Source organism: Maudiozyma barnettii (genome assembly GCF_903064755.1).
Source record: "Maudiozyma barnettii strain CLIB 1767 genome assembly, contig: KABA2_02, whole genome shotgun sequence".
NCBI lineage: Eukaryota > Fungi > Ascomycota > Saccharomycetes > Saccharomycetales > Saccharomycetaceae > Maudiozyma > Maudiozyma barnettii.
The window spans coordinates 1,558,761-1,579,195 of NW_024545239.1; the positions used below are offsets into that span (position 1 = coordinate 1,558,761).

Consider the following 20,435-nt stretch of genomic DNA (forward strand, 5'->3'; position numbering starts at 1 on the left):
TATATCCTGACTGGTTATATATAGATATAGATATCTATATCTATATTTTTTTCATTTTTTTCCATCTTTTGCCAGAGTAAAAAAGAACAATGAATATGCGAAAAATTTAATCTAACCTAATCCGATCAAGTAACAATGACACATTTCCACATCTATCTCTAACTCCATATTGTTTATCTTATCTAACAGCTTGCTTTCCCAAATATTTATATCTATAATATTTAATATAAATACTTCCGATATATAAATTCTTGTACTTAGATTCTCTCTTCTCATTGTAAGTTTTATTGATATACTACTATACAAACAAACAAACTATTTAGACTACTTCTTTAAACCAAGAAAATGACTAAAGAGGAAATCAACTATTCTACTTCTAATCTACACGATGGTCCATCTTATTTCAAACCACTTGTCGATAAGATTGAACCATTTCAATGTAAATTGAAGAATTCTGATACTATTGCTACTGCATTCCCAGTATTTCATCATTCTCAAATCCCAAATTCACTTGTTGAATTCTTACAAGATGCGTTCAATAAGGAAATTGAGAGAGGTGATACTTATCCTCAGGACAAACCTCTCTCAAAGGATGAGTTCTTAGAATATTGGTTTCATTCCTTTACTGTCATCTTCTTGGAGACTGATAAATTAATCATCCCCGGTAATATTACTAAATCAGAAGATTGGTCTAAATTGGTTCTAGGAACTTTCTACATTAAACCAAATTATATGCCACGTTGTTCTCAGAATTGTAATGCAGGTTTCCTCGTCAATTACAATCATAGAAGTAAAAGAATTGGTCACAGATTAGGTCAAATCTATTTAAAATGGGCTCCTTTATTAGGTTACAAGTATTCCGTCTACAATTTAGTCTTTGTTACTAATGTTGCGAGTACAAGAATTTGGGACCATTTAAAGTTCGATAGAATAGGTTTAGTTCCAAAGGCAGGTATCTTAAAAGGTCACGATGAACCTATTGATGCTATCATATTTGGGAAAGATCTAACAAATATTGAACCAGAGCTCTTTGATGATCTAGTTCAAGTTTGAGATTTGAAAACTTCTATCAACTTCTTTTCTATTACCATCATTATTGCATTGGCAAATGATCATTTTTACATGACACCCTTTGGCCACTTTTCAAAATTTTTATTCCCCTTTTTTATTTAATTTCTATTTCTATTTCATTCTTATATCATCGTACTTTAGTGATTTGATTCATAGTATGATATAATATCGGTTTTTCAGGGTTTCTACTATTTAGTAAAAGTTTTACAATAGCATATACATATATATACATTTTTTTTTATTTTAATAAATATTACATTTAATTTTCTTAGCATATTGAACAATCACATCATTCTCTCCATCTTAACAACAATGGAGAGTGACACATATTGACATTCTTCGAGGACGAATCTATCTGTCCTTTGTTGTTAGCTGTTTTGTTTATGTTTCAATTGTGAAACTTTCAATATTATTGTCAGACCTCCCTCTCAGTCAAATGCACGCACAGAAAATTTTTCTTACCATTGGAAGGGGGCAGAACAACGACGACGTTGGCCGTATAACGAAAATCCTTGAAAACTTCGAAACCATAAACAGAGAGAAAGAATATAAACATAATCTTATTTAATTATAATTTTTCATAAAACGTTAGATATATTATTATATCGACAACTGCCACGATTTTGCAATTTTTAAATTACCTTCGCTACATAATCAGTAACAGAAGAGAATTATAGTATACGGAATATTGATTATACAATGGGTGTAGCTGATTTAATTAAGAAGTTCGAGAAAATAGCTAAGGTTGACGATTCTGAATCAACTGCCTCTCCTCAAAGGGAAGCTCCTTCTAAGGTTTTTATTCCGGAGGAGATCGCTAAGGATGATAAGTTGACTGCAGAGGACGAAGAAATTGCCCCAGCTGAACCATCACCAATTGAGGAAGGGGTAGAAGAGGCTGTAGTTGAAGATGCTCCAATTGAAGAGGCTGTAGTTGAAGAAACTCCAATTGAAGAGACTCCAGTCGAAGAAAACCCAAAAGAACAAGGGCTCGAAGAAGAAGAGCCAACAAAAGAAGAATCCATTCTAGAAGAAGAGCCTCAAGAAAAAGAAGAAGAAGAAGATGCACCAATAGAAGAAACTGTCGAAGAAACTAAGGTTTCGGTTCCAGTTGAAGCTTGTGAAAAGGAAACTGAAGAAACAGTGGTAGTTGAAGTTAATGCTGCGACATCAAATGATAATGATCAACACCAAGAAACACCAGAAGTTACTCAACAGCCTGATTCTGAAAATAATGGCAGCAAGAATAAGAAAAAGAATAAGAAAAAAAACAAGAAGAAGAACAAGAAGAAGAACAACGCAAACAACAACGAGGAAGGTAACAATGAACACCCTTCTGAATTGAATACTGCTGTCGACGATGTCAATAACTTGGAGGCTGTTGATGACAGTTCACTTAGGCCTTAATCAGAAGCATAATTCAAATGAGCTAAAGGTAATGGCAGACGAAGTGAAAGAAGAAACCATGAGTAGTATTGCTCACGAAGTGCGTCGTAACGATGAAGAAAATGTTCCAGAAACCTCCGAGAAAGATGAAAATGACACCGAAAATGATACCGAAAATATTGACGCATCTACTAATAGCGCAAGCCGTATTGGTCGTGATGATCCATTTGAGTTCGGAAAACGTAATTTAACAGAATCGTCAGATGTGTGGGATCATAATGCATGGGATAATATTGAATGGGGTGAAGAACAAATAGATCAAGCCAATGAAAAAATATCCGAACAAATGAAATTTCCCGTATCAGACTTCGACAAAAAATTATACAATGGGAACCCAGCCAGATATTGGGATATCTTCTATAAGAATAACAAAGAAAAATTCTTCAAGGATAGACAATGGCTTCAAATAGAATTTCCAATTCTGTATAGTTCTACTAGAAAGGATTCAGGTCCAATAACAATCTTTGAAATTGGTTGTGGTGCCGGGAACACTTTTTTCCCAATTTTAACCCAGAACGAAAATGAAGATTTGAAAATTGTTGCTGCTGATTTTGCTCCAAAGGCTGTCGAACTGGTCAAGGAATCTGAACATTTTAATCCTAAATACGGTTCTGCATGTGTATGGGATTTGGCTAATCCAGATGGTGCTTTACCTGAGGGTATCGAACCTCATTCCGTTGATATTGCCGTTATGATTTTTGTTTTCAGTGCATTGGCTCCAAACCAATGGGATCAAGCAATGGAAAACATGCGCAAGATTATGAAACCGGGTGGCAAAATCCTATTCCGTGAATATTCCTTCGGTGATATGGCTCAACTAAGATTCAAGAAGAACAGAATTCTGGATGATAACTTCTATGTAAGAGGTGATGGTACCAGGGTTTATTTTTTCAGCGAAGAAGAGCTAAGAAGAATTTTTACCAAGAATAACTATTTCATAGAAAATAAAATTGCCATCGACAGAAGATTATTAGTTAATAGAAAGAGAAAATTGAAAATGTACCGTTGCTGGATTCAAGCAATGTTTGAAGCATCTGAGTAAAATACCCATATTCATAGCCTTAATTAATTACTAGTATTATACATTATTAGTGATAAATCTATGTAAGTCATATATATATAACAAGCATACCAAATAAAAAACATATATACAAAATATACCATTCAAGGTGAGGGAAAGGTCGATTGAGTTCAAGATGTATAATTGCAAAAGGGTAGTACTCTTGGTTGTATCCTTTCATTCCACAGTTTTGTAATTACACGTGTTAAGCTGACTCTGTCGAGTTAACTTCTCTTTCTTGTTATCAAGGGAAAAAATAAATTATGCAGAGAAAAATCGCTTTCTCTCTACTTCTCGACAGATGTGACAAAATAAGTCATCGCGAACTATGTAAATTGAAAAAAGTGTGAAAGGACGATAATGATATCGAACGATTTATGAGATGAATTTGACATATTCGACGTTATATATATATATATATATAACGTCTTGATACCGTTACTGTCGTTGAATACCTTAGTTACCAAATACGACCTTTCTTTTAAGTCACACTATCCTCATATTTCCCTTTTTAGATGAAGATAAGTATGCCCCTAAGAATGGTAGGAAAAACGTATAGCGATGCAATTAACGCTTTGAACTCTTTACAATCGAACTATGCCAACATTATGGCAATCAGAGAGTCTGGAATTCGTAAGAATGAGATGGCTCTTTTAGAAATGGTAGAGTGGACTAGAAGGATTGGTTACTCTACATCAGACTTTAATAAATTGAATATAGTTCACATCACTGGGACGAAAGGCAAAGGGTCAACTGCAGCTTTTACAAATTCGATACTAGGTCAATATAAAGAACAATTACCTAAAATAGGTTTGTATACATCTCCACATTTGAAAACTGTGAGGGAAAGAATAAGAATTAATGGTAAGCCCTTATCTGAAGAAAAATTTACCAAATATTTTTATGAAATCTGGAACAAATTAGATAAATCTTCATCACCTTTGGATAAATTTCCTCATATGACTCCTGGATCCATGCCAGGCTATTTCAAATTCTTGACGTTATTATCTTTTCATACATTCTTACAAGAAGGTTGTAAAAGTTGTGTTTATGAAGTTGGTATTGGCGGTGAATATGATAGTACAAATATTATTGAAAAACCAGTAGCATGTGGCGTTTCTTTACTAGGAATTGATCATACATTTATGCTAGGTGACACTATAGAAGAGATAGCCTGGAATAAAGGTGGAATCTTTAAACACCACGTTCCAGCTTTCACTATTGAGAACCAACCAGCAGCAGGTATGAAGGTGCTGAAAGAGCGTGCAAGAGAACGTGATACAATAGTTACTACAGTTCCGATTTTTGATGCATTGGATAAAATTGAATTAGGGATCGCAGGTAGTTTCCAAAAGACAAATGCGTCGTTAGCAGTTGCCTTAGCCTCACAAGCCCTAACCTCTATGGAAGTATTGGAAAACCCCCTGGGTACTACTGAAAATACATCACTACCCAAAGAATTCTTGAGTGGGCTAAAAAACACATTATGGGAAGGACGCTGTCAAACTATAGATCGTGGTAATAATACATGGTATTTAGATGGTGCGCATACTAAAGATAGTATAGAAGCTGCATCAACATGGTTCAGTGATGTAGTGAAGGACTCACAGAAACCTAAAGTTTTATTATTTAACCAACAAAGTAGGGATGCTAATGCTTTAATACATTTCATGAACGGGAAAATAGCCCCAGAGGTTCGTTTTGATTATGTTGTCTTCACAACAAATGTAACATGGGATTCTGGTAGTTACAGTGTCGATCTAGTATCTATGAATACATGTAAAGAAGATGTAGATGAATTAAAGGTCCAAAAATCTATAGCTAAGGAATGGACTAAAATTGATAATGATTCAAAAGTATTCGTTTCCCCAAATATCGAACATGCCACTAATCTAATTGAAGGTTTATGTGATGAATCCTTAGATATATACGTATGTGGTTCACTTCATTTAGTGGGTGGATTATTAGTAGTATTTGACGGGAAATGATCTCTTGACATTCAAGTCTAGATCATATACGTACTTATGCCAAATAATCTAAAAATAATTTAAATATATACATTTTATTATATAACAAATAAAAAAAGCGATAGACACCAATATTTAAGTGAGACAAGGTTGTTCCGTTAAATCAGGACCATACCATATAGCCCATGTTTTATAATATTTTTTGTGTAGGAAAGAATTAATATCCTGTAAGCTTCGCATCGCTTGCATTGCACTAAAAACATCCATAAAGAGTACAGATACACATAATTTTCTTGATATAATAGGTGTCAATCCCTGTAATTCTCCAAAAACGGAAAAGTCATCCAGAATTTCTTGGGGGTCGAAGGGTAATAAAGAATTGCTAGAACCATTACTATACCTCTTAACAACCCGTTTTTTCCCATTCTTTTTTAATATTAAACATCTAGTTATTTGTGGGTCCTTATTTTTAGAAGTCAAAGAAAGAAGATGTGCTAAATTTTTTTCTTTTGTTTCGTTATCAGTACACAAACATGCTTGTAAGTGAATTCCATTTACTTTGAATAAGTTTGTATTAGCATATTTCAAAAATTCTGTAGCATCTTGAGGATATATAAAATCAATTACTGCTTCCTTATATTCTTGTGGAGTGTCTATACAACTTATCTGTCTCAAGGGACCTCCTTTTATTTGAGAGACCACATTATCGATGCCAATCTCTTTTGGAATATGTTTCACCACTACTCTTGTAGGATTATTTTTTAATAAACTGTTCTCCAAAAAGTTGTCAAACGAATAGAAAATGGATGTATCTGAAAATCTCGAAAAATCTAGAGGGGTTTGGGAACTTGTTGTGTAGTCGCTACCGACAATTAATTTTTTATCTTGTGCATTTTCTGGATACAATTCTTCCTTTAATGAAATTGCATGGTTATTCTTTCTTACCTGTGGGCTATACTCCTGGTTAGTTACCCTTTCTGAATCAACTATACTACAGTATATATCTTTTGTGTTATTTCCGAATGTCTTCGTGTGTCCATGAAAATATGCCTTAGTTAATTGTCTAAAACCGATATGTTTAGTTTTATTATTATTTAGTTCTGGACAAGTTGTCCTATTTTTTTTATAATTGTGTTGATGGGCCAATTCCCTTTGTTTTATCATTAGTTCATCGGTACAAGATCTTTTATATTTGATATTTGATTGTGTCATGTTATATTATTTATGCTATGTGTGCTGTCTCACGTAGTTATATATTGTAATCAAGTTCTTCCAACGTTACCCAGAAGAATATGTTACAACTCATATTCTTTTTACAGGCTATTCATTCCAATTAATATAAATTTTCCTTTAGTGACAGAGTTTCATTGTGACAACCTTTCCGCCGAAGATGAAGTCCGCAATGTTCGGCCTGGCGCTTTCAATTCAAACATATATATACTTGTGAACTATGTATGCTATTTCGAGACTCGCTATTGGCCTAATCCTACGTCACATCCGCAAGATACAATATACACTAAGAGTCGTAAATACAATATTTAAATGTTTTTATTATTATTAATATACAAGCTTGTATGAAATACATAATATTATAGAACTTGAGATTTCAAACCTTAACATCACACATATCACCACGACGAGAAGTTTCTAATTTCATCAATTCACGTAGCGCCATGGTTGCATAGGCAGAAGTACCTAATTGCATCTTTATCAAAACTGCTGTTTTTTCACCACCATTATCTGGCATAAATCTCTCTAGTTTGGTTTTCATATATTTCTGGCCATTTTCTTTGCCAATTTTATTATTTAACATTTCAAGATCAGTGTTCAATAATTGCTGTGTTGGTTCATTGTAATGGACAATTTTGTACTCCAATTCAGTTGGTTTTTGGATTACATTTCTATACGAACCTGCAACAGAAAAATCACGAACCTTTCTTCTCATTTTAAATGGATCCATGTTATCCTTCTTCATTATATCAACGTAAACTTGCTTCAGAGCTGAATCTGATGGGTAAACAATATCAAATCCAGGCATTGGTAACACTACATCGGACATCGAATACTTCCCGGAGTCAATATCTTCTTGCGATAATGGTTTAGCTCTGACAAATTCTTGGGTATTTAAATCTTCGTCAAAATCATCCAACTCTTCTTCTTCTTCTTCCTTATGAGATTCCGGAGTGTCAATAACCAGGTCACCTGGCATCACCTTAAGTCCATATAGTTTGATTCTTTCACTAGTAACAGCATTCCAGACATAACTTTGATAAGCGTGGACGTACATTGTTCTTAGATTTCTTGGGACTTTCATAAGAGCTGACAAATAAGAGTGTGCTGAATATGTTCCATCATCCTCCTTTCTTAAATTAGACAAACAATATAAAATTGAATTTTCTGCAACACATTGTCTTGGCATTAGTTTTAAAGCTGCTGCTGCATCATGTGTACTTGCCCACAATTGCCTAGCCTCTTTAGATTTTGGTAAGACATTATCCTGATCTGAAAGAATTAATTCAACAGCTTTTTCCCAATTTTCTAACAAAATTTCTTTACCGACTTGATGGGTAGAAATACTAAATGTACCAAATCTTTGCATACCGAAATAATTGATAAATCCATTAGAAGATAGCGACTCACAACCCTTTTGTAGGATATGTTCTAATTTAGAGTTTGGATCAAGAACATCGACATCTCTTATGGCAATAACAAACTCATTACCATTCAAATCACCAAGGCCCAAAGATGAATCTTCAAATTTAAATCCACCAATGATCATTCCCTTCAAAGTTCTGTTCAATGCATTCAATCTGTCGACACCGATCTTAGATACGCATAATCTTTGACAGGTTACTGCTCTTCTATCTTTGGTACCAGCGAATCTCATGGCCTTAGTTGGGAATCTCATTAATTTACAAATGGTGTTGACTGCATCCATGGTATCCTTATTCTCCTTTTGTAAAGTAAAATGTAAAAACTCTTTGGTTGGTCCAAAGCCCCAGTTTTCGACACCGTTGGCATCTTTTGTCTGATCATTTCTCACTTGTTTGTTTACTCTGGAGTTTTTATTATTTCTTGCAATCTTGAAACTATTTTGGTCAGTAGTAACTGACTCTAATTCGTCATTAAATGCCGCACGTAGTAATTGATGAATCTTGGTTCTTGTTGATTTATCTTCAAATGATTTTTCACTTTTCATTGTGGTAGCCATTTTATAGACCTCTTCAATCTTTTGAACATCACTCTCGCCAAATATTTCAACTAATTGGAGTCTCAATTCAGAATTAACTTCAAAATTTTGTCTATGTGCAATATCTTCTGTAGCTTTAGCTTCTCTTTCGGCCTTAGACATCTGGGGTTTCTTTGGCATCTTAAACCCTTTGTCAGTAAGGTGAATAACATTCCCAGATTGGTCAATTTCATTAACCAAAAAATCAGTATATCTTTGCTTGATTTGTCCAGAAAATCCGGGCAAATCTTGGGTTAGATACAAGGTAATACCAACAGATTGTTCTGTTATACCGTTATCAGATGTTTGATTTTCTTCTACTTTAGATTTTTTGATAACAGGAGCGTCACCTTCGGCGACAGCTTCATCAACGTTTCTCTTCAGAGTTGTTTCTTGTTCTGACATAGCTTACCTTATATTCTGAATGGTTTATATACTGTTAGTGTGATAATATTTCTATTTATTATCAATTTAATGTTTTACATAAATCGATGAGTTCTTTAATATCCAAAAAATTTTCAAATTTGTTACAGGAAGGAGATGTTCATGATCGCGTTGAAAATTTCAGTGGGCCATTCAAAGCAAGCGCCTTCCAACAATTATGTAAACAAGAAAATGTAATTAATTGAATGGATATTAAATTTCACTAAACAAATAGTATTACTTGGCTTACCACAGACTAAACAAGCACTTGAAGATAACCTTATTTTCAATATTTTACAATATAGAAAACCTAAAACTTTAAAATGTCGGCACCTGTAGAAGTAGAAATTGAAAATGTCCCGAAAAGGATCGATGATGTTAAGGACCTTATCATAAAGGCTCAATGTTGGGTTAAAAAAGGCGATGAAGAAAGATTGGCAGAGATTTTATCTATTAAATCAAGACGACCACCTCCAAAATTTTATGTGCATTATGTGAACTATAACAAACGTTTGGATGAATGGGTTCTACCCGATAGAATCAACCTAGAGAAGGATGTGTTATTACCTGTACCGAAACCGGCAGAGGAATCCAAAACTAAACAGAAGAACAAAAAACAAACACAGCTAGAAAAGACCATCCAGTCTACAACTGCTCCAACAAAAGAAAATACACCTGAGGTTTCGGATATGATGGATCTGGATGATCTGAATGTTCAGGGGATAAATACTGACGATGTTTCACGAGAAGATGAGATCAAGAAGTTACGGACTTCGGGGTCCATGACGCAAAATCCACATGTTGTTTCACAGGTTAGAAATTTAAATAAGGTAGTAATGGGTAAATACGAAATTGAACCGTGGTATTTTTCACCTTATCCAATTGAACTTACAGATCAAGACCAGATATATATCGATGATTTTACATTACAATATTTTGGATCAAAAAAACAATACGAGAGGTATAGAAAGAAATGTACTTTACAGCATCCTCCGGGGAATGAAATATATCGTGATGATTACGTTTCCTTCTTCGAAATAGATGGAAGAATGCAGAGAACATGGTGTAGGAATTTATGCCTTTTATCTAAATTATTTTTAGATCATAAGACGTTGTATTACGATGTTGATCCATTTTTATTTTACTGCATGACCAGAAGAGATGAGCTTGGTCATCATTTAGTCGGATATTTTTCTAAGGAAAAAGAATCTGCTGATAATTATAATGTTGCATGTATCTTAACACTTCCTCAATACCAGAGAAAGGGTTATGGTAGATTGTTGATCGAATTTTCATATGAATTGTCAAAGAAGGAGGGAAAGACAGGTTCACCAGAAAAACCATTATCAGATTTAGGTTTACTTTCATATAGAGCATATTGGACTGATACGTTGGTGAAATTATTAGTGGAACATGGGAAAGAAATTACCATTGATGAAATTAGTACTATAAGTTCGATGACCACCACAGATATTTTATTTACAGCAAAATCATTGAATATTCTGAGGTATTATAAAGCACAACATATTATATATCTTAGTGACGAAGTTATTGAAAGATTTGAAACATTGAAAGCCAAAAAGAGAAGAAGTATAGACCCTACGAAATTAATTTGGACACCACCGGTATTCTCAGCATCCCAACTGAGATTTGCGTGGTAGATTCAAAATATATCTCCAGATAGTTATATAGATATATAGCTACTTTACTGTATAGTGCATTGATTTTTTTTTTTCATAAATTCATATTTATTACAGGATATTTACGGAATACATTTTATTAAGTTGCAAAAAGATGTTAGTTGTACTAACTGGGAGGAGAAAGTAAAATAATGAGAATGTTGATGATAAAGAAAGTACTAGGGAACAGTTCGTTTTACCGTTTAACCAACAATATTAAAGTCTACATCGGACATATCATATTGATCTCTATAATCACAATAGATATTTTTCAATTCCTCAATATAGAGTTCATGATAGTGATTTACAATATCCTCTGATGGATTATTGATTTTTTCTTTAATATAGATTGGCTTTCCTGTAATCACAGTCAATGGAGTTCTAAAAGGTAACAAGCCAAAATCATAATTGAAGAGACCTCGAGCATAGAAAATTGGGATTGTAAACCCAAAATTTGCCTTGATCCACAATTGAATGTTTCTTAACCATGAATTTTCCCTAGATCTAAATATTTGATATGTATTATTCTCACCAAAGACAAATGTAGGGACCACTCCGACATTTCCAGTCTCTAATGCCAATTTAATAAACCCTTTCCTCTTATTTAAGATCAATTCCACTTTATTCGGTTCAGTAAGGAGGGATTCCCTTGCTCCTCCAACTACGATACATATCGATTGATTGTTCTGCAGTACTTTCAAAGCATTTTTCCTAGAGACTGACGTTATTCCTAAAGCCAAAAGATAGTCTCTATACAATGGAATGTGAAATTGTGTAACTAAAGTCATCAATGAAATAGGGATACCAGGAAACTTCTTTGACCAATGACAACCTTCTGTCCCAAAAGCGCCAAATGCTCCTAACGCACCTATACCATGTGGATGATACCCAAATATATAACGAGGACCTGTTGCTTTAATTTCCCCTTTGGGAGTCTGAGAATCATTGTTTTGAAGTCTTTTCTTAATGTTGATGCGATAAGTTGAAGGCCAAATTCTAATTTTCCATCCATTATTGCTGGCTTTATCAATTTTTGATGTGTTTTCATTATCATCATTAATAAGTTGTTGAGGTTCCCAACTAAAAGTCGGTTTCAAATCTGCAGATTTGATCAAAGACACTGGAAAATATTCACAATATAAATCCCATATATACAAAGACCTGAACCAGAGGGAATATCTATTCACAACGTTCCCATTGGCTGGGGACCTATCATTAAAGAAATATATTAGATAAGGAATCATGAATAACCAACAAAATGGTGAAGATAATAAAAATAAATTTATTAAAGTGAATACAACAAATGATGAACAATGCCATGCTACAGCCATTGTTTGCAATCTCCTATGCATTGGTGTTGCAATGGAACAACAGGAATCTAATGTCGGTTCATCCGCCTGTTGTATGTGCTGTTTCGTTATATGTGGTGTCTCTGACGATATAAGATCATTTTCTGTCTGAATACTTTCACTAATCTTAGTTTGCTGACCAGTCATCTAGGTTTGATAGAAAATAAAACTTGATTTAATTTTGTGTGCTGTTTACTAATTTTTCTGAATTATAGTAACAACCTTGGGATTTTTGATAAATTTGATAGAAACAATAACGTCAAAACAACTGTATCTTACTTCTAACGTAAAGTAAAGGGATACTGCATTTTTTTAGTGTTCCATAATCTTGTTTAATCATTGAAGTCCATTGCCTGTCTTGTATTTAAACCAAGACTCCTCATCTTTCTTGTTGCTGTTACTGCATGAGGCTGCTTCGGCGAAACGGGCAATGCCCGATCTTTTCTGTGTGAAAAACGAATGTGTGCCCTTCAATATAATTTGGCAGCAAAAGGAAAGAATGGCTAGGAGAGACACACTAAGCTAGACGCACAGTAACAAATAGTAAGTAAAAAGAGATATATGCATTCCTTTCAGAGTTGAATAATTAATTACCAAGAAACAACAGTATCATAAATTTATTTGCACAAGATGTTAAATATGTTTAGTTATTGTCAAGAAGTTTAAAAAATTAAAAGAAAAAAGAAGAGCACAGTAAGAAAAATTTGTTAACAAAATGAAATCATATTTGAAAGAACATAATATGGCTCTATATTAATTCGAGCACTAGTAATGTTCTATCATGGTTAATTTCTATCCTTTTTGAAAGAAATAGAGACTAACCCACTGTCAGGTGAAGTAAGATCAATTATAAAGGATAATAATCCTTCACAACTGATTTTACTTCTAACTTCCTCACTATAATATTAATAGACAGTGTAGCAAGGAAGTATATCTAATGTACATAATTTAAAAATAGAGGTTTTATATATCTCCAAAACAAATGATGAAGTTCTGTTAAGCCCATTGGATACCGATGCAAAAAAATTTGAGTGATAATGAAAAGGAATGAAGATCTGAAAAGTATTAAACTTACAATTCTTCAACAACGTTACCCTTGGAGGAAACGTAGATACCATCCAAGAACTTACGGATATCCTTGTTCCTGGCCTTACAGATTTGTTGAATGTCAGCAGCATTTTGAGAGACTTCTTCAACAGAGTTACCAGATAGAACGATTTCATCCTTTTGGTTGGTAGAGAATTCAATAGCAACACCTTCTCTAACTGGGACTAATCTAACCTTCTTGTCACCTAGATAGTTTCTGATTTCGATGAACTTCTTACCATCGTTTTCAACAACGTTAACGTTGATTGGGAAATGCGCATAGACGTATCTCATCTTGTACTTGTAACCCTTAGTGACACCAGTGATCATGTTGTCAATCAAAGACTTGACGGTTCTTAGAGCAGCAACGTGCTTTCTGTCACCGTTGTGAACAGCAACCTTAATCAAAGTGTTGTCAATCTTGTTGAAAGTAACATCAATGTGCTTTAGGTTCTTGGTTAGAGTACCTCTTGGACCAGTGACCTTAACGATTCTGGCCTTGATGGCAACAGTTACCTTTTCTGGGATAGCAATGGATTGTTCAGTTTGAATGTACTTCATTGTAGATGGAGATGTATGTATGGGGTAATTGCTAGAGTAAAGAGAATGATATAACAAAAACAAGATTTTAAATTATAGGCAGGAAAGGATATACGTCAAATATACCGAGTTGCTCTAACTTGGATATTTATATACTTTTTCCTTTTTTTTCTTGGAGTCGACGAAGACGACGAAAATTTTTCAAATTTTTCATTTTTTTGGAATATTTTTTTTGCGTCGGTCATTTCGTTTTTTTTTCAGTTTTTTTTTCAGTTTTTCTTAAGAGGAGTCGAAACTAGGGTTTTTAGGTTAGGGTTCGTGCGTGTCACATTTTTGACAAAATGAAGAATGACGGTAAAGGATAGTTAGAAAACATATCAATCACAAAACACAACAATAAGTTACACATCAAGTTAATATCATTATTGCAACTGTTAATTGACTGTTCTGTTTCAAACATTTACTCTGAAGCTTCTTGGAATTTTGTTTTGGAAAAATGTAGTTTTGTTAAATACATATTTGTAGAATGTATGAGTGGTCATTTTAAAATGATAGGATATCAAACACATAATAATCAATATCCCCAAGAAGATCCATGTATAATAGTTATATCACGCTGTAAAATTTGTTATTTTTTGAAAATATACTGCATAGTTTGTTTTGTTTTGTTTTTTCTATCTTTCTCTGTACTGCTACTGTGACCCTCTCGGTGCAAATTGAACTGTAATTTTTGTAGAAAATAATTAGAAATGTCATATATTGTGGCGTACTTAATATTTATTATTGACTTATTAATGATTTATTTTATGAAGAAATAAAAGCCCATTCGAGAAAATAAAAATATTTGGTCTATTATATGATATTAGTAACCTTTTCTTGTGCCTATTTCCAAGAATTAGAGTTTTAGTCTTTATATTTTTCTTTTCTTTTCGTTCAGTTCAGTTCAGTTCACAAGTATCAATGAATTTGTTGTTACTTGTGAACTTCTTTATTTTTGCTCTCTATTTTGTAAATGGTTCAAATAATATTATTTCAAACACAAACCAAGTGGTTAAAACTCCAACGGACGCTTTCTATGATATTGTAAATGTTTTTAAGGAAGTTCGTAAGATTCAAAAGCATGCATATATGGACGACCTATTTGCATTGAGAAAGGAAACTGACTTTGATGAAGAATGTAAAGAAATTCTATCTGATATTATATCTACAAGGGATCGGGTGACTAACCTAAAGAGTGGAAAGAAAAAGAAAAGTCGTTTAAGAACCAAAACATTAGAGAAATGTGTGGAAACATATATAAATCATCAAATTCATGATGTCAATAATTCAAACAAGGATAAGTTAGCAAAAACTTTATATGCCCTGAGAGCGCAAGAAGTAACTATGTCCATGGTTACCGAAAGAAATCTTTGGAGTATTCTAAAACATATTAAATTTAAACTTGAAGAATATGGTTTGGTAGAAAAGCGAAGTGAAAAAGAATTAGAAGCTTTTCCAACAGAACAAGATGGGGTACATAGTGCGAACACATTGCTCTTTTTGGTTAAAGGTATGTTTGGGTTGGGAATTTGTGTAGTTTTTGGTTCGGCCATTTGTTTAACAGCGATGGGATCACTAATTTCAATTCAAATAATTTTATGGATGTTAATTTTAGTCAAGTACCTAGCAAGATAGGACTTGGAATTTTATTGATGTTAACCATTGGGATAATAATTCATATTGATAGATTCAAAATATGTGACCGTTAAATATAAAGTAAACAAATAACTGGGTAGATCTCATATGTTCCTTAACAGAAAACCATATCGTGATATATTGTTAACCAAAAATTGGTTCAATTGATCACATCCATGTCATTTTTGGGGTATAATATAAACCGAATTCTTAACTTAGATATTTATTGTTACAATATATATATAGATAAATATACGTGTATAATACTATTTTTTGTTGTTTTTATTTTAGGTTCAAAAAAACAAATTCTAAACTTTATTTTCTATTTATATGATTCTTTTTTTAAAAAAAAAAACTATGCATTGTCTTCTTATTGATTGGTCTTGAACCATTTATCTGAGAAACTTTTCAACGAATCAGCATCATTATATACCCACGAACCCTTTTCATTATAAAATTTGGCATTGGTATACATGGTCTCTAGATCTTCTTTAACTTCATCGAGCGATTGGTATCCTTTCTTCTTGGCCTTCTTCATAATTGTATCGATGGCAATTGGATTTGATATCAATACAAAATAATCAGGATAAAGTTTCTTGGAAGGTAATTTTTCAAACATATCTGTACAAATATGGTCATCATCCTTATCTACAATAGTACGCAATTCTTTTATTAAAGATGCCACCAAATCTGAAATATTACGTTCGGGTTGGGTATCCTCAGTAATTGGAAGGGATTTATTTGTACTTCTCCTTCCTCTTTTCTTTGGAGTTGGTTCTATGGCGACAACTTCCTCTTTAATTTTCTCCTCTTCCTTAGTGATCTCTGGGGCAGGCTTCTTAAGCTTCAAAGTAACCTTGAACTTTTGTTTTTTCTTTGAAGGTTCTTCCTTTGACTTTTCTACAGTTTGATTAGTAGTTCCGTTTTCAAGTGGAACAATACTTTCAGGAATATCGGTAGCCGCCTTTCTCTTTCTTGTTCTTCTACGACGTCCGGAAATGGTTGTATCTTCTTCCGCTTGTACTTCTTCAACAGGTGTAGATTCTACTTGCTCAGCCTGTTCTGATGGTATAGAATCTACTTGCGCATTCTGTTTCAATGGTATGGACTCTATTTCAGGAGTATTCTCTAAAGTTGGAATTTCTCCATCCTGGTCTGCAATTTTTTCAATCTTATTGCGTGTCCTTTTTTCTCTTTGTTCACGTTTCTTTTGAATAGTTTCTTCCAATGTACTCTCTTCATTTTCAACGGCATCCAAAAATTGTTCTTCAGTTAGGCCATCATCGTAATACACTCTTTTAGTTTGTCTCATCCTTGACAATGCAACAGGTTCTGTGTACAAATGTTTTTCAATATCTTCTGTAAACACTTCAGGTAATTCATTTTCTGTTATTAATCTTGATAGCGGCGCCTTTAATCCAAGAGTCTTAGCTTCCGCCTTAGCTTCAGCAAGTCTCTCTTTATCCATTTTGTTAAATAATATTTTCTCATCGTCTGAACGCGCAAGAACTTCATTTAGTTCTTCATCGTCTAGTTCGGCCTTGTCGTCATCATCGGCAGTAGAATCATTCTCTATCAATCTTCTTAGGAATGCCTCTTGTTCTTCGGCAGTAGATTTGTTATCGAATTTACCAGCTTGAATAACCTTACCATCAATATCTAGTTTTTGCATGGCTCTCTCTAGAATAACTTCTTCAACGGAATCGGTAGTAATCAGTCTTAAAATTCTAACTTCATTCTTTTGACCGATTCTGTGAGCTCTATCTTGCGCTTGTAAATCTTGATGAGGATTCCAATCTGTATCAAAAATAACAACGGTATCAGCAGTTTGTAAATTCAAACCTAGACCACCAGCTCTGGTAGATAGCAAGAAGCAAAAATAATCAGAATCTGGTTTATTGAAAAGTTTCAACATATCAGTTCTTTCATCAGCCTTTGTGCTACCATCTAATCTCATATACTTCAGGTTCCTCATTCTTAAGAAATCTTCCATAATATCCATGACTTGTGTCATTTGGAAGAACATCAACACTCTGTGGCCCGTTGCTTTAAACTTTGGTAAAACACGATCTAATAATTCAAACTTACCAGAAACACGATAAAGCAAATCAGAATTTCCTCTACTTGGGTTAATAACACCTTCCACTTCATCAAACACAAAAGGATGGTTACATATCTTCCTCAGTTGCATAATTTTGTTGTTCAGACCTTTGATACCTGTCTTAGTGGCACCTTCTGTACCAGCACCGACAAATAAGGCATTATGTTTCAACATTTGTTCGTATAATGTTTGTTGTAAACCTGATAATTTACATTTTACGACAGTCTCAACCTTGTCAGGTAGATCCTTCTCGACTTCCTTCTTCAAACGACGTAACAAAAACGGTCTTAGCACTTTATGTAATCTTCTGATAATAAGTAATGTTTCTTCCTCTGTCAACTCTAATTTTTCTTGACCACCTGTGTTTGCAAAAGGCGTATTAAACCAGTCATCGAAAGTACTCGCTGAATTGAAAATTTTAGGTAAAACGAAATTTAGCAAAGCCCATAATTCTGGTAAGTTATTTTGCAAAGGCGTACCTGTTAGAATTAATCTATTTCTAGTCTTGTAGTAATGTTGAATGGTATATGAAAGCTTTGATTGAGCATTTTTCATTCTGTGACCTTCATCAATAATCATATGAGCCCACTCATGTTTACATAGTAAAGCTCTATCCTTGATAATATATTCATATGTCGTTAATAATACATCGAAATCCCCATTTCTAATCCTATATTGAAGGGCACGTCTTTGATTTGGAGTACCCTTATAAATAATTGTGTTCAAAGTTGGAGCCCATTTTTCAAATTCTAATGTCCAGTTTGTTATTGTTGATAATGGAACAATGACTAAATAAGGACCTGGGTTCTTTTTCTCTTCGAACAGATATGCTATTAAAGAAATAGATTGAATAGTTTTACCTAAACCCATTTCATCTGCAAGGATACCATTTAGATGATTGTTATATAAGGAAACCATCCATTCCAAACCTTTTAATTGATATTCCTTTAATGAACCACCAACAAGGATAGATGGTTGCTTATCAACAGTTTCTTTGATAGTATGGGCCACTTCGTAGTAATCAATTTTTTCTCTTTCTTCATCGCTATTGACACTGATTTCTTCACCTCTGGCAACTTTGGCTTCATTTTGTTGCACTTTAACAGCAGATGCTAAAGTATCCAAAAAAGTATTAGTTTGGCCCAAAAGTTGTGTAATTCTTGTATCTTTTGTTTGATCTAACAATTTCAAATACGCTTCTTCATCGTTCGATTTCAATGCAGCCAAACGTTGTTTTGCTGTTCTTTCAATTCTTCTTTGTTCTTCCTTTTCGATTTGACCATGTGTTGAGAGCATTAACTTACCAAATTGCGCACAACGGTCACGACGAGTAAACGTACCTTCTTTTTCCTCCTGGATTGCATCTCTGATATTATTAATTCTCTTCATATGAATATTACGTTCTTTCTTTCGTTTCTCCAATAATTGTTGTCTCTCAAGTTCTTCGGCAATTCTTGCGGTCTGTGGAACGATAACTTTCCCTCTAACTTGAACAGATCTTTGTGCCGCTAAAGTGAATGGAGAATCACGTAAATAAGGTATGATATGATGTGCTTGAGTAGAAGTGTTGGTAATAATTTTTTGTCTAAGAGATTTTTGTTTCGTTAACAATTTTAAACATTTCAATTCGACTAATGCTTTGATTTTCAATTTGTCAATACCAGAAGGTAAATCATCCTTAGTGATAAACTCTAAACAATCATCTAGGGAATATGTACCCAAGTTTGCTGGTAATCGTTCTAATTCGGCAATTCTTTTGGCAATTTGTGTTGATATAGTGGTTTCAATTTCAGGGACTCCCAGTTGAGATTGGGGTGAGTTTTTGAATTGAGATTCCAAATCAAAATTTTTAATGGTTTTGTTAAAATCTCCAAAAATTTTCAAAATTTCTAGTGTTTTACTCTTGTTATCCCCATTAGTTATATTTGAGTCTTCGATAAGTTGAGTGTTATTATTGTTTAATAAATTTTCAGGGATGTCAATATCTTTCTCTAATAGTTGCAATGCTAATAGTTGATTTGCTAAAATTGCACCATCATAGGATTTGGAACGACTTGCACGTATATTATCTCTTACTCTTCCTATATCTTCATTAAATATGTCTTGATCCTTTGACAATTTCCCCAACAAAGTTTCAATAGAGTTAATTTCTAATTCATTTTCTTTAGGATTATGAGAAATAATTTTATAACGATATATCAACTGTTCAAGTTGTTCAGAAGTAGTTGGTTTAGGTATTGAGATTATGGATTGAGGGACTTTTGATTCTTCCTTTTCGAAGTTATCCCCATTTGAATTTGGAAGGATAGTATTTGGTGTAGCGACTACAGCGCCAGTTGATTCTAACATTTGTTTTGAATTGTTTTTAACCCAAATATCACTTTTTTAGTTTGCTTTTTTTTAAAAAAAAACAGAAAATAGTAAAAATAGGATAGTTAATGTTTTTCGTTTTGCCACGTCTACACTTTTCTTTTCTCTGTTTATTTTTCAACTTCACTAATAAGGTTCTGTTTTTCCCCTCTATTTATTAATTTTTCGTTTTTTTTCTGTCAAACGTCTTCCTAGTCGAACCTTTACGTTTTCTTAAATGACTTTATTTACTATTCTCAAAAAAATTATATAAATTTATTGAACATCGTTAAAACTTGTATTTTATTTTTTGGTTCGCCACTTTTTTTTGGTTCTTTCAAATTCGCCGCTTAATTTTTTTAGTCTTTTCGCGTTTAAAGAGAGATGGGTGTGCGGGTAATGCTGTGGTCAGGTGAGTGTCACGTGGCTGGGAGTGAATTATATACCAACTCAGTTATACA

At 33.5% G+C, this 20,435-nt stretch overlaps 9 protein-coding genes across 9 annotated transcripts; 4 read left to right on the plus strand and 5 right to left on the minus strand.

Moving 5' to 3' along the window:
- Positions 1-345: 345 nt before the first annotated feature.
- Positions 346-1,053, plus strand: KABA2_02S14850 (uncharacterized protein; the record flags this gene model as incomplete). Its single annotated transcript, XM_041549342.1, has 1 exon — positions 346-1,053. The coding sequence occupies one exon, from the start codon at positions 346-348 to the stop codon at positions 1,051-1,053; it is 708 nt and encodes a 235-aa protein (XP_041405276.1).
- Positions 1,054-4,092: 3,039 nt separating this feature from the next.
- On the plus strand, positions 4,093-5,565 carry MET7 (tetrahydrofolate synthase; the record flags this gene model as incomplete). The annotated part of the gene is made up of 1 exon (XM_041549343.1): positions 4,093-5,565. One exon carries the CDS (start codon positions 4,093-4,095, stop codon positions 5,563-5,565), a length of 1,473 nt encoding a protein of 490 aa, XP_041405277.1.
- A 114-nt stretch (positions 5,566-5,679) lies between these two features.
- SSP2 (Ssp2p) lies at positions 5,680-6,756 on the minus strand (the record flags this gene model as incomplete). Its single annotated transcript, XM_041549344.1, has 1 exon — positions 5,680-6,756. The coding sequence occupies one exon, from the start codon at positions 6,754-6,756 to the stop codon at positions 5,680-5,682; it is 1,077 nt and encodes a 358-aa protein (XP_041405278.1).
- A 394-nt stretch (positions 6,757-7,150) lies between these two features.
- PUS7 (pseudouridine synthase PUS7) lies at positions 7,151-9,178 on the minus strand (the record flags this gene model as incomplete). Its single annotated transcript, XM_041549345.1, has 1 exon — positions 7,151-9,178. The coding sequence occupies one exon, from the start codon at positions 9,176-9,178 to the stop codon at positions 7,151-7,153; it is 2,028 nt and encodes a 675-aa protein (XP_041405279.1).
- A 341-nt stretch (positions 9,179-9,519) lies between these two features.
- On the plus strand, positions 9,520-10,857 carry ESA1 (NuA4 histone acetyltransferase complex catalytic subunit ESA1; the record flags this gene model as incomplete). Its single annotated transcript, XM_041549346.1, has 1 exon — positions 9,520-10,857. One exon carries the CDS (start codon positions 9,520-9,522, stop codon positions 10,855-10,857), a length of 1,338 nt encoding a protein of 445 aa, XP_041405280.1.
- Positions 10,858-11,078: 221 nt separating this feature from the next.
- DGA1 (diacylglycerol O-acyltransferase) lies at positions 11,079-12,371 on the minus strand (the record flags this gene model as incomplete). Its single annotated transcript, XM_041549347.1, has 1 exon — positions 11,079-12,371. One exon carries the CDS (start codon positions 12,369-12,371, stop codon positions 11,079-11,081), a length of 1,293 nt encoding a protein of 430 aa, XP_041405281.1.
- Positions 12,372-13,295: 924 nt separating this feature from the next.
- Positions 13,296-13,871, minus strand: KABA2_02S15004 (60S ribosomal protein uL6; the record flags this gene model as incomplete). The annotated part of the gene is made up of 1 exon (XM_041549348.1): positions 13,296-13,871. The coding sequence occupies one exon, from the start codon at positions 13,869-13,871 to the stop codon at positions 13,296-13,298; it is 576 nt and encodes a 191-aa protein (XP_041405282.1).
- Positions 13,872-14,810: 939 nt separating this feature from the next.
- Positions 14,811-15,524, plus strand: KABA2_02S15026 (uncharacterized protein; the record flags this gene model as incomplete). The annotated part of the gene is made up of 1 exon (XM_041549349.1): positions 14,811-15,524. One exon carries the CDS (start codon positions 14,811-14,813, stop codon positions 15,522-15,524), a length of 714 nt encoding a protein of 237 aa, XP_041405283.1.
- Positions 15,525-15,894: 370 nt separating this feature from the next.
- On the minus strand, positions 15,895-19,974 carry STH1 (RSC chromatin remodeling complex ATPase subunit STH1; the record flags this gene model as incomplete). The annotated part of the gene is made up of 1 exon (XM_041549350.1): positions 15,895-19,974. One exon carries the CDS (start codon positions 19,972-19,974, stop codon positions 15,895-15,897), a length of 4,080 nt encoding a protein of 1,359 aa, XP_041405284.1.
- Between the last annotated feature and the right edge of the window lie 461 nt (positions 19,975-20,435).